Source organism: Actinia tenebrosa, unplaced genomic scaffold (assembly GCF_029948245.1).
Source record: "Actinia tenebrosa isolate PJP-AT-01 unplaced genomic scaffold, QUT_ActTen_1.0 PGA_scaffold12__29_contigs__length_12842862, whole genome shotgun sequence".
Taxonomy (NCBI): domain Eukaryota; kingdom Metazoa; phylum Cnidaria; class Anthozoa; order Actiniaria; family Actiniidae; genus Actinia; species Actinia tenebrosa.
The window spans coordinates 10,149,591-10,163,580 of NW_028292572.1; the positions used below are offsets into that span (position 1 = coordinate 10,149,591).

A 13,990-nucleotide genomic window follows, 5' to 3' on the forward strand; every position below is an offset into this window, starting at 1 on the left:
ATGCATTATTTATGAAGGATGCAAAACAGGGCATTTTTGGGCATTTTCGGGCAAAAAGCATGGACTATAGCTCATGGTTTTCCTTGAATTTTGACCATTTTCACACCTTGTCAAGAAATATACATTATTTATGGAGGATGCAAAATATGTCATTTTTGGGCATTTTCGAGCAAAAAGCATGGACTATAGCCCATGGTTTTCCCGATTTTGGACCATTTTCACACCTTTTCAAAAGATATGCATTATTTATGAAGGATGCAAAATAGGGCATTTTTGGGCATTTTCGGACAAGAAGCATGGACTATAGCGCATGGTTTTGCCCGATTTTGGCCCATTTTCACACCTTTTCAAAAGATATGCATTTATTATAAGGAAAAGAAATGAGGTCATTTATGGGTATTTTCGGGCAAAAAGCATGGACTATAGACTATGGTTTTTTCACGATTTTGCAGCATTTTCAAATCTTGGAGAATGATATGCACAACAGGTAAAGAGAAATTGTAGTTCGTGGTTTTATTTATGAAATATAAAAAATTTATACGTTTTTATAAATAGGTAAATTTTGAGGTGTCCATTTAGTGATGAAACTACTAGATTACGTTTTTTATACAAGAAATATTTTATAAATAGCTTTATGTAAATATTAAATTTTTTCTTACGAGTGCTGATAAATGCTGAATGCGAGAGGAGTTGTGGAGGACACGAGGAGCTCTTTAATATGTTTTACAGCGGAATAAGAAAGACTGGGATCTAATCTTGAGGCATCCTCTAGACTGATGTATTTCGGGGCACGACTACCACATTAACGACCTTGCGTCGAGTTCCTTAATTCTATGTAACACGTGATAGTTAATATGGTGACGCTTACATATAAGTGTTTACATACAATTTGCCAGTCCTTTCCTCCCTCTTCCAATTGAATGTTATGGATTCGTCATCGTTTTTCAAGTGTGTTGACAAACAAGCGGTTGACTGGGGGCAACTAGCGGATGCTAAGTCAAAACATATTAAAATAAGTCCTCAAACTATTGTATTTGACTATTTTAGCCACCCAAGCCGTGTTCACACTTGGATCTTTTACTAAAAAGATTAGATTAATATACATAACCATAGTTTAAAGGTAAATGGTTTACGCCTGCTAAAATGAACGTAGTTCTTTTCCAAGAGTAAAAGTTCAATTTAAAATTTTCGCATGTATTAAGGGACAGCACTAGTGTGTCATTGTAATGGAAATAATATCTATGCAAGATAAGCATTAATCATTATTGCACCGTTTACACTGTAGCGTCGGAGTATTGCCCTGCTCATTAACAGTACTTGTTTTTTCCCCCTTTTTTTCACACCTAGGTTAATAATAAATGAAATACTAGGTCTGCTTATGTTGCTTTCGATTGCGAAGCTGAACCAGGATTTACTGTTCTTAACTATGAGCCTGAGTTTACCGTGGGAAACTTTCTATTGTCTTGTATGGTATATACTAATAGTTTTGGTAGAGTGAAGTCATTAAACCTGTGCAATAGATGTTAGACTAATACACTTTAGTAGACCCTAATTCCATTGTTTTCTTTTGTGTCTATTTGACTATTACACGTTAACTAGTATTTTTTTATTTCACGGGTTATATGCCTTCACTCTAGGCGTTTACACACAGTTAATGTTAACCGAGGTATGGTAATCCTTCTACCTCAGTAATCCATGTTAATCAGAAGTTTTTACACGGAAGGATTATACTTGAGGGATTGATGCTGTTTGCGATAGAGAAGTGTTTCGATGTCGCCAATATCAAGTTCTTTTTCGTTGAATTCATCCTCATGCTTCTCCTGTTCAGACAATCTCTCCTCTTTATCGCTAACTGCATTCCCGTTTGCCTGATATCCCATTTCATCTTCCTTCCTAATGCCAAGTATTTCGTTGAATACTTCATCGTCACCATTTTCTGATTCTCCGATACTATTGAATGATGGAACATTATAGTAGTCACGTGACTCGTCCACGGAGCTTGGGTCAAAATATGGGTTATCTCTCATCATCATTTCCTCAAATTTTTCACGAATTTGAACAAAAGTTGGTCGGTCTTCGGGCTTTTCTTTCCAACAGCGCACCATCATGCAATATCTATCAAAAAATGCATCATTCATTATTGATATATAGAAAAACCCTTTTGTTGGGATCCCTATAACCATCTATACGGGAAGGAATGGGGTCTAATGAGTAAAATAGACACCGCTGCGTTTCTTGATTGCAGACTCATTTACTTAGTGTTTAAAATAGGGTCTAAATATTCACAAACATAAATGATAAAGTAGAGAATGTCGCAATTCAAACAATATAAAGACTTTGGAATTCTAATGACCTTGACTGGAACACATGGATATTCTGCATAAAATCTAGGCTGACCCTGAGCAGCAGAGAGATCAAAACTGGAGCATTAAAGAAAAAGATGAACAGAGTGGGTTTGACTTACACTTCGTCGTCACATGTATCTGGTTTTTCCATTCTCTTTCCTTCCTTCAAGAAGTTCAACAATTCTCTGTTTGTCTTGGCCGGGTACGGTGTGCCTCCTACACACGACACGACAATAAACAATGAGTGGTAAACTAAATCAAAATAACAACACTTACATAAAGTTTTGTATTTTCTCTAGGCGGGCTTCCTGTGTCATTGGGAATAAACCGCGTATTCAGATCACGTGACCCTGGTAAACAAATCCTATGGCCTCCCATACATCGTTTCTATTGTCATATTTTCGCTGCAAATTGGCATTTTTTTCTTTTTGTCTCCTTCTCTTTGCAAACAAATCCCACATTAACTGGATTAAGACAAAGTTCAATTATCATACCAAGAGTTACGATCTCCCAAAGTAAAACTCCAAATGACCATCTGAAACAAAAAAAAAATGCAATAAGACAGAGACACAAGAGTCGGTCGGTCGGGCAGTCAGTCAGTCAGTCAGTCAGCAAAGGGCTAATGCTTCTTGCCTTATGTGAGGCATGACGACATTGTATACAACGTTCTGGACAATTACAGTACCATTGTGCATAGTGATTGGCTCAACAAAGGTCTTTAATACATTACTCTGCACTTGAAAGGAGAAGCTACATCTTGGGAATTATCATTATAGCTATGAAAACCTCTCACAGTTTTGGGCAGGGTGAGAAAAGAACATTGGAAAGAGACCGAAGATTCAATTAATAAATTTCACTTACACGTCACTTTGACTTGTGAAGGTTTGATCAAAGATTGCTTCAATGCTCATCCACTTCAAGGGAAGTCTTCTGTTCGTCTTTGCTCGGTAAAGGTACTCGTACATATGACGAGTCAACCCGAAGTCCGCGATCTTCGCTTGCTTGTTGTTACCAACCAAGACGTTACGAGCTGCAAGATCACGATGGACGTATCCACGCTTAGAAAGATATTCCTGTACAAAAAATATAGAAAATTACTGATAGGGAAGCGATTACAGTCCAAACTTAGCATGCGTTACGAACCATACTGAGCAAACCAATATTAAATTAGGGAGGCGTAGCTGTTGTACACTCTCCTGTCATCTGTGGGGTCTGGGGTTCGATTCCTGCCCTTGGCATCACGTGTCAGTAGAGTTTGTTAAGTTGCTCCCTTGATTCGAGGGTTTTTCAAAATCCAATTCAATCATGAAATGAGGGCCACAGGTTTATCAGCAACTGGCTATTAAATTCTACTCTCGTAAAACAAGAACGATTTATTTCATAAATTTGCTTACCATTCCCTGAGCCACTTGCCAGGCAAAGGCCATTAGATCCCCGGACGTAACAACTTCGTCCTCAAATTCCTCATCTTCGGGGGTGACCAAATGAGATTTAGGGGTAGAAGGCTCTTTTCCAGAAATGTTCTGGACTGACACCAGTTGTATACCACCGTCTTCGCTTTCATCCTGAAACCCGCCATTAAAGTTGGTGTTGGCATAATAACCTTTATTAACAGGCTGTTAAATCGAAAATGAAAAAAGAATGTCCGATATGAATAAATGGATGTATGGATAGTGAACAGATGAAAAATAAAAATGATAAAATTATTGTATTAATAAATGCTCAACTGTGGAAGGATGGAGGGATGGATGGATGGAAGGATGGATGGATGGATGGATGAATGGATGGATGGATGGATGGATGGATGGATGGATGGATGGATGGATGGATGGATGGATGAATGGATGGATGGATGGATGGATGGATGGATGGTTGGATGGTTGGATGGATGGATGGATGGGTGGGTGGGTGGGTGGATGGATGGATGGATGGATGGATGGATGGATGGATATTTACCTCCAGTCTTGCCTGTTCCCTTGGCATACCGTTCATATTAAAGTATGCCTGACAATAGGTAGAGTGATTCGGACCACGAGAATCACTTTCTGGATAATCTTTGGCCTGTTGATATAATCAATAAGACAAGAATCGTGTTTAAGATGGTGTAACACTCGCCTCTCTTCTCTGGTATCAAAGTCATAGTAGACTATCAATCACATGTGTGTCGAGTTTGTTAGGTCTCTCCCTTGATTCAAGGGTTTATCTCCCAGCTCTGGTTTTTATCCCACCGCAAAACTTAGCACGCCAAGATCCGATTCAATGTGTAAGTAAGTCCTGACCTGACTTCAATTTTACCCACTGATTCACTTACATTGCCTCGCCTCTTTCTAAGGTAGTGTAGTAGGTCACCATTAGGTAAATACTCCACAATAAGGAACATTGGATCCATGATAGTACCACAGCCGATCATATTGACGATGTTACGGTGAGATCCAACGTCTTTCATCAGCTGAATCTCTTTCAGGAAGTCCTTTCTCTGATCGTCATCGGAGGAGTCTGAAAAAAAGATAACAAAACTGGCATCAAAAAGACTAGAATAAGTTAAGTTGTAATCTCTTTGCGTTTGTCTTCTAATAAATTTCGTATCAAAGTCTAGACTTATCAATAAGTTAAGTACCATGCATTATAAGAAGAAGAAAAAGAAAAAAAGAAGAAGAAGTAGGCAACAAACCTGCCTTATTATTATTATTATTATTATTATTATTATTATTATTACTATTAAACGTCCCATCGCTAACGACAAAGCATACACTCATACCGTGAAGCATCTTGACCGCCACGAGAAGAGGATCGTCACCCCTGCTTGATCTTATACTCCTGATGCTTCTACGTCCAAAGCTCATACTTGAAGAACCACCTTTCGATGATTGGTCTGGTAATTCTAATATCATTGCTTTATAGACTTTACCAAACGCGCCCTCGCCGATTACTTCGATCAGTTCAAGATTATTATGAGACATTTCCCAGTGATCAATGATGACCCCTTTGTGCCTGAAGACAACAGAAAAACAATCAATACCATCTTTAATATTTATACTCAATTCTTGAGAACAAGTCCTCATTTGACTCTTTAATTCTTTGATCTTTCCTAAGCTAAACCTTTTTCTCACTCAAGTATAGCAAACAAAACTCAAGATACACTTAGCATACAGCAAAACTAGTAATTCGTTGATGGAATTATTTTGTTTTTATGAACGAAATATATATCAATGTTTAGGACATTACCTATTTGAACAACAATGCATTTCGCGTGTGCGTACGTTCAGATGGTATAGGTAAACCTCGTTTTAAAACTAATAGACCCTTTTCGAGTTCCAAATTACCGCTCTATTTCTTGATAACAGACTCATTTGCTCAGGCTAAGCCTCGATTTTGTTAAGAATATTCACGTGTTCTAGTCAAGGTCCGTCAAGTTTCAAAGTGTTCGTATTGTTGAACTTGTGCATTCTTTACTTTACCGTTGGTATTTGCGAGTAATTAGACACTGATTCGAGGCTTAGCCTGAGCAAATGGGTCTGTAATCAAGAAACACAGCGGTAATTTGGAACTCGAAAAGGGCCTATTATAAATCCTTCGCCCACATAACTTTACAGCGGTTGCTATGACAAGCTCAGCGGCGTATTAACGAACCTGTCAACTTTGCCATGCTCGACATCTTTTTGTTTTTTCCAGCGAATGAAGTGTAACAAAAGTAAAAGCAGGATGGCCAGGAACACAAGAATGCCGACAACCAGCAATGCAATCTGACCAGAAGTCCATGTTTTTGATGCCACAGATAATTCTGGGGGAAATAATTAGTATAGGAAATCGCACGATCTCGAGTACAATTCGGAATTCAAAGGAGTGATGTTTAGAAAGTTTTCAAAATTGGACCAGCCTTCCGAGGCGAGTCCTATGAATTCCAAATTGTACGAGAAGATTGTGCGTTTTTTTGTTTATAATACGCTCAACAAAATTGAGCAATTTAATTGTGACAATACAGAGTACAATTTGGGATTTAATTGTACTCCTCTTTTCCAATCAGAATCGAGTAATTTTGTTGAGTGTTTTATTATATATAATATATGATATATAATATATAATACTACGGATACTACGATAACCTTGGGAAAGATCTTAACAACATCACAAAATACGAAAAAGTTAATTTTTCTAATACATGAAAAAATAGATTTTTTTCCCCGACTTTATGAGAATTTTTAAGAGCACCAAAACGACGAAATATGACAAATCAATGTATCTCTTTGTCTTTTTGTCGAAAATATCTATGAATTATTTTAGAATGATTGACTAGCCGTGAATTCGCGCAATCATAGAGTCTGCCTATTATTTTATGAATCTTAATTTTTTTCTGATCACTTCCAATGGCGCAAGTTTTGCTCCAAAAGCTCGTGAGTAGGCTTCCATTAAATACCGATTATCTCGAAAACAAGCTCGCGACACCCCATTTTTCTTTTCACATTTGGAATCAAGCATTAAATGTCACTTTAAGAGAATGTAGTTTTTAAAAAAGGGTAAATTTTTTCCCCAAAAGTAGCCAGTCGCCTTCAACGAACGAACATTTAAGAATTTGTTATCTGCATTCGATATAACAATTTGTGATTTATTTTTCACTCAGTAGGATAGAGATTTTTTCCTGTAAACATTATTCGGACCGGAAAGCATATTCATATTTCTATCATTTGCAATTGGAGCGAGCACGGTTTTTCCATTGAACGATTTACTATGCATGGTTATGTATATATGGGAATACGCATACCTGGTGGACGGGTTGTAAGTGTTTTAGGTATCCCTTGAAAAGCGTGAGTATTTTCAAACACTGGTGTCACCTTGAAAAAAATATTGAAAGATTTGTTAGAATATTTATCATGATTACAGAACAACATCCCACATGGACCAATGCATCATTAGGACATTATACCCATTGGGAGAAAGTCATTGGTAATAGTAAGGGGTTTCTTGTCTACGGACTAGAGGTCAACTATTCTCTACCTTAGACTGCGATCGAGCTTACTGATCAGTCCATCAGTTGATAGCGGAGACCGCCCAAGCTTCTTATATACAGCACAAAATATTTTATTTGAGAGTCATTTTAGCGCATTCACACCAATTTAGGGACACTTTTTTACTCACCATCTACTACTACATTCAATGTTCTATTCCGGTGACAATCAACTCACATGAAGATTTTTAGAGTATCATCTAATTTCACTTACCGTTATCTCTATCTGATCTTTTTGGCGAATATTGCTCATATTGTAAAATGTCCTAATCTAAAAAAACATAGGAATTTGAATGGTGAAATTAGGAGACGGACGATAACGAAAGATAGAGAGAAGGGAAAAGGGAAAAGGGAGAGAAGGAGGGAGGGGGAGAGAAGAAGGGAAGGAGGGAAAGAGGAAGAGAGGAATAGAGAAAGGGGGGAGATAGGGAGGGAGGGGTAAAAGAAGAAAGGAAGGAGGGAGAGAGGGGGGGGGGGGGGGAAGAAGGAGGGAAGGAGGGAAGGAGGAAAGGAGGGAGAGAGGAATAGAGGGAGGGGGAAGTGGAACAGGTTGTTCAAGGGCTCTCAGAAGCCATTAATGTTACATGTCTAGTAAGGCTTACAATTTTCCATGAAAAAATTAAAATGTCGTCGTCATTTTTAGCTTCAATTTCTGCCTAATTTTCATTGGTTTCTGACCAAATTTAGTTTCACCAGAAATATGCTGAAAATTACCGTTTTGCTGGCCAGACATTTTCTGTTGGTAGAGGGCTTGGAAGGACAATCAAGTTTGTCGTCAGGGTAACCAGTTAATCTATAAGCCACTTTGTAGTATGATACGATTCTCTGAAATAATGGAGGCGACCATCTCCATAACAGACGATACGTATTGCTTGTTTTGACAAAGCTATGGTCTAAGTCTTGTATCATGAGTTTCTCATTCTCTAGAACTGAAAAATAAAGACGATATATTATGTGTGAGTTAGCCAAGCCATGACTTAGATCAGCCCAGAGGTTGTTTCAGAGTTCCGTCTGTGAGTTAGCCGTGCCCTGACGTAGATCAGCCCAGAGGTTGTTTCAGGGTTCTAACTTTGAGTTAGCCATGCCCTGACTTAGATCAGCCCAGAGGTTGTTTCAGGGTTCTAACTTTGAGTTAGCAGTGCCCTGACTTAGAACAGCCCAGAGGTTGTTTCAGGGTTCAGTCTGTGAGATAGCAGTGCCTGACTTAGATCAGCCCAGAGGTTGTTTCAGGGTTCGAGCTGTGATTTACCCAATTGGAAACGCTAATGGGGGGATTCTAGTTGCAAAAACTAATGATAGGTGTCATGCATCGTTTCGGGCAAGATGGCTTCATGGAATGGTTTGTTACGTATGAATACCTGGTAGACTCGCTTGTCCTTTAGCTGCTTCTGTCAAAATCCATGGATCACGATAAACAGGTATAACCTGTTTTAAAGGTACAAGTTTCATGTTTAACAGGGCTATTTCATTAATTTCCGTATCACTCAAGCCGGGGACCTCAGTAAATCTCGGGTGGCTCGGACAACGAAAAGGGAAGTGTTAAAACATTAAATACGGGGTAAAAATTCTGAACGTCTTCTCCAGGACTGAGGAGGGTCTTTAAGTGGAAGTTCACGAGTCAGACGAAAAAGATCATCATCTTCATAATTGAAAGCAATGAACTAGCACTGTGAACGTATAATATATTCAATATATATTATATAATATAAAATATTGTATGAAATCATACCTCGTAAGAAACCTTTTGTGTATAGTCCAACCCTCTCACCTCATACCATAAATTTTGCTAGAAACAACAAAACAAGTATGTTATTCTCTTAGTCTCTCTCTCTCTCTCTCTCTCTCTCTTCTCTTCCAGCCAAACAAGCCCACATCCCTTTGCAAGGAATATACCCCAGATTGGTTAAACACAATCACGTGATGAATTTGGAAACGGCCAAGATGCGGCTTACCAGACACAGGACGGCAGCTGACTCGATCTACTAAGAGCAAATATCAAACAATCTTTACCGTTGTATTCCTTGTGGCATTAACGTCTCCCGACACTGTATAGGTGATATTGTATCCTTCTATTCTACTGTATTTGAACTTGGGTTTAACCCATGAAATGTTAAGAATAAATCTGTCTCCAGGTGACATCGGCGTCTGAATGCGATGCTCTATGTTTGCAATGATTGTCTCATTTACTGGAAGTCCTAGGAAAAGGAAGATGAGGGTAAATTAGCACTATCACTAATGAAGGGAAACTATTCATGGTTCCGACTCCCCTTAGCTACCGTTGCTATGTCCCACAAGTTTAACAAATTATCTAGAATATCTCGGGGTTTATAACCCTGATTGCGGAAAATTGATCATGAATTGTTTCAATAGTTTACTGTCTTGCGAACCCAATTTTGTATAGAATATTCATGTGTTACAGTGAAAGTACGTGGAATTTCAAAGTGTTTGTATTGTTGAAGTTGTGCATACTTTCATTTACCGTTGATATTGGTGAAGATTTTAATGATGAAAAGAGATTAGCCCTTAATAAATGAGTTTGTAATCAAGGAACACAGCGGTACGAATACGAATTTGAAAAAAAAACATATCTTACCTGGGGTCTTGATAGTAACTACTCTGGCAATACCCAAATCATAAAACTCACTTCCAAAATCCGGGGTTATCTGATGAAAAAGATCGAAAGAATTAGCTTTGTTTCTGTTTGACAAATTAGCCAATGCATTGCAAAACTTTAAATGCAGTTGATATATCCTATCACTCCAGTGCTCAAGGACCCAGCGAGTAGACTTTATAAAGGTTAAAACGCTAGGTTTTGCCATCAAAATTCAAACCCGACATCAAACAATAAAGATAGGGCGTGTTTGGTTTTTAATTCAAGGAGAATAAACCAAAACAACAGCAGCAGCAACAACAACAACAACAACAACAACAACAACAACAACAACAAGAGAGCTAGAAGCAGCAACAACACGGCCGCCATATTGGTTGATATAATGTTGTCAACATAAATGGTATTTAATAGTAGATTTCCCTTGAACATACCGTGACATTTCGTTCCAGGTTGGGCTCGATGTTCGACATGATATAATAAGTATTGATCTGTAAAATAATCATATAAGACTTCATCAAACTAACGGCTGATCATCAAACAACGTTTTCATTGCAGTTTCGCACGCATTATCGAGGTATGTTAACGTTTTAATGATTAAGGGATGCCATCATTCGTTCGTTCTAGGTTTTTGAAGTGAAGAAAAGAAAAGAAAAAACAACCAAAGTTTGCGAAGGTAAACTTACTATATCAAAAATCCGCTGTGGCCAAAAGCGCTGTATTGTCGGACGAAATACCGGATAACTTAGATCATAATCAGTTACAACTGGACATGGCTGTGTGGGAGGCAACCAAGTGATATTGGCCGTGAACCGGAAGTCACTTTGGGTTTGAAGTGAATGTGTGAGATTACGAACTGCCTTGGCACTGTCAGGTGTTGGCAGAGGATCAACTGTTGGATTAGAAAAGTAGAAAATCAGAAATATGGCTAAAACTACCTTAACTATCACAACAACAATAATAATGATTTATTTGCCACTGTATACTAGAAGTACCTGAATAATAAGAAAATATAAAAGATATTATTTCAATTTTTTATAAGTAGTAAAATACATTGATTTATTTTAGATAGTAGTTTGTCGTAATTCAAGCTTTCTAGCTATTTTGTCTATCTATAACTATATGTGGGAGAGCTCTCAAGTTGCCCCCATCCCCACCCCCTCCCCCACCGGGTCTCTTCTGTCCTCTAAACAATCCCTACAGTGTCGGAGGTGCTCAGAATTTCATGCAGAACTTACATGTACAACAGAATGACGTGTTCATACTTGGTAGATAATGACAGCCTGAAAAGAGAATGAAAATAATTGTTATTTATTACTTATCTTTAATTCAATAATCAATACCAGTTTAATATCTATTACTATAATTTAGTGTTGTTACAATTTAATTAAGTACTAGATATATCCCTCTCGCTAACTCATTTCAGTGTGTGTATTTATAAACTATCTATTATTATTATTATATTATATATATATATTTATTCCTATTGTATTTTGAGTTACTCAATGACCAAATGATGATATTTCACAATCATCGCTTGCTATATTGCAACTTACCTTTGTAGTAATATTCAATACTATTTGGTTTACTGGGAAGACATTCAGTCAGAGAATACGCCTATGAAGCAATAGTAAGAATATGAAATATATCTAAGTAGGTAAGTAGCCTAAAAAGTTTCCTAGATTTTCCATAATGGTTCATATATGTACTTAGTACAAATACGTTATACACCGTCATTGTCTTCCTTGTTTATTTCTTTTTTCTCTTTATTCATTGTTTTCCTTTCTTTCTCTTTCTCTTATCTGTGTTTTAGTTCGTCAAGTAACATCGCGCCCACAAGAGGCGTCACTTTTCTTCTTGAAATTATGAATTTCCAGGACACCAAATGAAAAAAATTACGTTGCTAATAAGAGGTTACTAACGAATTACTAATGAGCTTTTGTATTTTTATTCCAATGGTGGACAAGTTTTTATTTTTCGCTGCTCAATTTTCACAGGCTTCGTGACACCTCAGTTTTGCAGTGACGTCATTTCTACGTCAGTATTTCAGATCAACTGGACGTCGTGCGTACTTACAGTGAATGATATGTTGCAGGTCAAAGTTTCTTGATATAATGTTCCTAAGAAACGGTTTATATTTTTTTCCTGAAATAAAGAAACAATTTCGAACATTGATGAAATTAATTAACCAATCGTAACTAAGCAATAGCAACCCACATAACCACGAACCAACCAACCAATCAACGAACTGTGAATTCACCGACCGACCGATCCACCAACCAAGCAACTAATGAATCCACTGACCAACAGATCGACAAACCAACTGCCCAGCCAAACAGCTAACGAATTCAACGACTTACCAAACGACCGACCAAGCATCTAATGAAACCACAGACCAAAAAACCAACCAACCAACCCATCGACCAACAGACCAAACAACTAATGAATCTACAGACTGACAAACCAACCTACCGACCCATCAACCAACAGACCAAACAACTAATGAATCTACAGACCGACAAACTAAACCACGACCGAATAACCAGGGGTAGGTGGAAAGATGGGTGATTGGGTAGGGGGTGGGTTGGATGGATGGTGGTTGGGAAGGTGGGTAGGTGGGTAGGGGGGTAGGGGGGTAGGTGGGTAGGTGGGTAGGTGGGTAGGTGGGTAGGTGGGTAGGTGGGTAGGTGGGTAGGTAGGTAGGTGGGTAGGTGGTAGGTGGTAGGTAGGTAGTAGGTGGGTAGGTGGGTAGGTGGGTAGGTGGGTAGGTGGGTAGGTGGGTAGGTGGGTAGGTGGGTAGGTGGGTGTGATGGTAAGCAACTTTACCTTGGATATTTTATCCCTTTCAACATATAATTTTTTACAATGGCCACCTGTTCTCTTTGATTGCCCGACGTATTTGGTAACAAACGACGAACCTAAAAATAAACCAAAAAAACAAGGCAAAAAATTAAAATTGTGTAAAAAATATATATATAAAAAATAAGATAATTATTATTCTCAGGGAAATGAAACGGAAATTCACAGCAGCTAAGGAAGTACAGGGGATAAATGAAGGAAGGAAACGAAGAAAGAAAGAAGAAAGAAAAGAAGAAAGAAAGAAAGTAACAAAAAATGTAACAAAAAAAGAAACACAGAAACAAGACAAGAAGACAAGATGGAAGGAGGTAAAGAAAGGAAGAGAGAGGCAAAGAAAGAAACAATCACAGAAAGAAGAGAAAAAAGAGAAAAGAAAGAACGAAATGAATAAGCAGAAACCGTTCACCATAAAACTAGCAAATAATATATAATATACAAATAATATATCCACCGCCGACTGCAAGGCCAAACATACCAGGAGTTGGTGTAAACCATACTCGAAACTCTAGTTTATCTGCAAAGCCATTGGGATTGTAAACCAAAGAAGCATTATGTAGAGATGCAATGGGCTCAGCTTTTTGGAAACCTTGGGAGAAAAAAGACAATATTAACGTCCTATTTTGACGGGGGAGAAGTAATAAAACATGCCGCTTAGTTGGATAGTGCGAGAGCCATTTCTTCTAAAACAATTTATTATTTCATTAATTATATTTTTCTATTGATAATAGTTATTATAATGCATTTTATTAACGTGTCATTTTTTCTTTAGCGTATTAAAACAATAATACTACAATAAGTGTGTTAATAATACTACAATAAGTGTGTTAACACTTACTGATAAAAGGCGATTGTTGTCCTTCTTCGAGAATACTGACTTCAGTGAGTGCAACCACAATGAAGGAAAAGCTTATTCCATCATATTTAGATCTGTAGCTTCTAGGTTGAACACTACAAACTTCTTTAGCTGTGATGATGGCGTTTGGCTCTAAAAACACGAGCTACGAAAGAAAGTTATCATTAGCCAATCAGAATCGATCACATTTGCAAAACTGTAAAATATCTCCAAAGTAGTATCATAGGACTCCCAGTCATACAAAGACTGTTCTATATTTTTACTGTACACTTTACGGTATACCGAATACTGCAATGGCTTTACATACATAAGTAGTATCATAG

The 13,990-nt window shown here is 37.8% G+C and overlaps 1 protein-coding gene across 4 annotated transcripts in view; it reads right to left on the reverse strand.

Annotated features, from left to right (window-relative positions):
* Positions 1-498: 498 nt before the first annotated feature.
* The window catches only part of LOC116297063 (uncharacterized), a 31,444-nt gene continuing 17,952 nt past the window's right edge, over positions 499-13,990 (reverse strand). For 3 of the 4 annotated variants that reach the window (XM_031705210.2, XM_031705212.2, XM_031705211.2), the window contains 24 exons: positions 13,650-13,812; positions 13,290-13,400; positions 12,782-12,873; positions 12,032-12,100; positions 11,512-11,572; positions 11,194-11,238; positions 10,642-10,847; positions 10,390-10,446; positions 9,941-10,010; positions 9,358-9,542; positions 9,077-9,133; positions 8,706-8,772; positions 8,062-8,276; positions 7,562-7,618; positions 7,105-7,174; positions 5,976-6,126; positions 5,104-5,336; positions 4,657-4,841; positions 4,302-4,406; positions 3,740-3,961; positions 3,207-3,418; positions 2,840-2,880; positions 2,465-2,561; positions 499-2,115 (listed from right to left, as the gene is read on the reverse strand). In XM_031705210.2, the coding sequence (XP_031561070.1) occupies positions 1,713-2,115; positions 2,465-2,561; positions 2,840-2,880; positions 3,207-3,418; positions 3,740-3,961; positions 4,302-4,406; positions 4,657-4,841; positions 5,104-5,336; positions 5,976-6,126; positions 7,105-7,174; positions 7,562-7,618; positions 8,062-8,276; positions 8,706-8,772; positions 9,077-9,133; positions 9,358-9,542; positions 9,941-10,010; positions 10,390-10,446; positions 10,642-10,847; positions 11,194-11,238; positions 11,512-11,572; positions 12,032-12,100; positions 12,782-12,873; positions 13,290-13,400; positions 13,650-13,812 (3,174 nt within the window). In that variant the 3' untranslated portion in view covers positions 499-1,712. The remainder of the gene's footprint in view (positions 2,116-2,464; positions 2,562-2,839; positions 2,881-3,206; positions 3,419-3,739; positions 3,962-4,301; positions 4,407-4,656; positions 4,842-5,103; positions 5,337-5,975; positions 6,127-7,104; positions 7,175-7,561; positions 7,619-8,061; positions 8,277-8,705; positions 8,773-9,076; positions 9,134-9,357; positions 9,543-9,940; positions 10,011-10,389; positions 10,447-10,641; positions 10,848-11,193; positions 11,239-11,511; positions 11,573-12,031; positions 12,101-12,781; positions 12,874-13,289; positions 13,401-13,649; positions 13,813-13,990) is intronic. The other variant, XM_031705213.2, reaches the window with a different exon arrangement.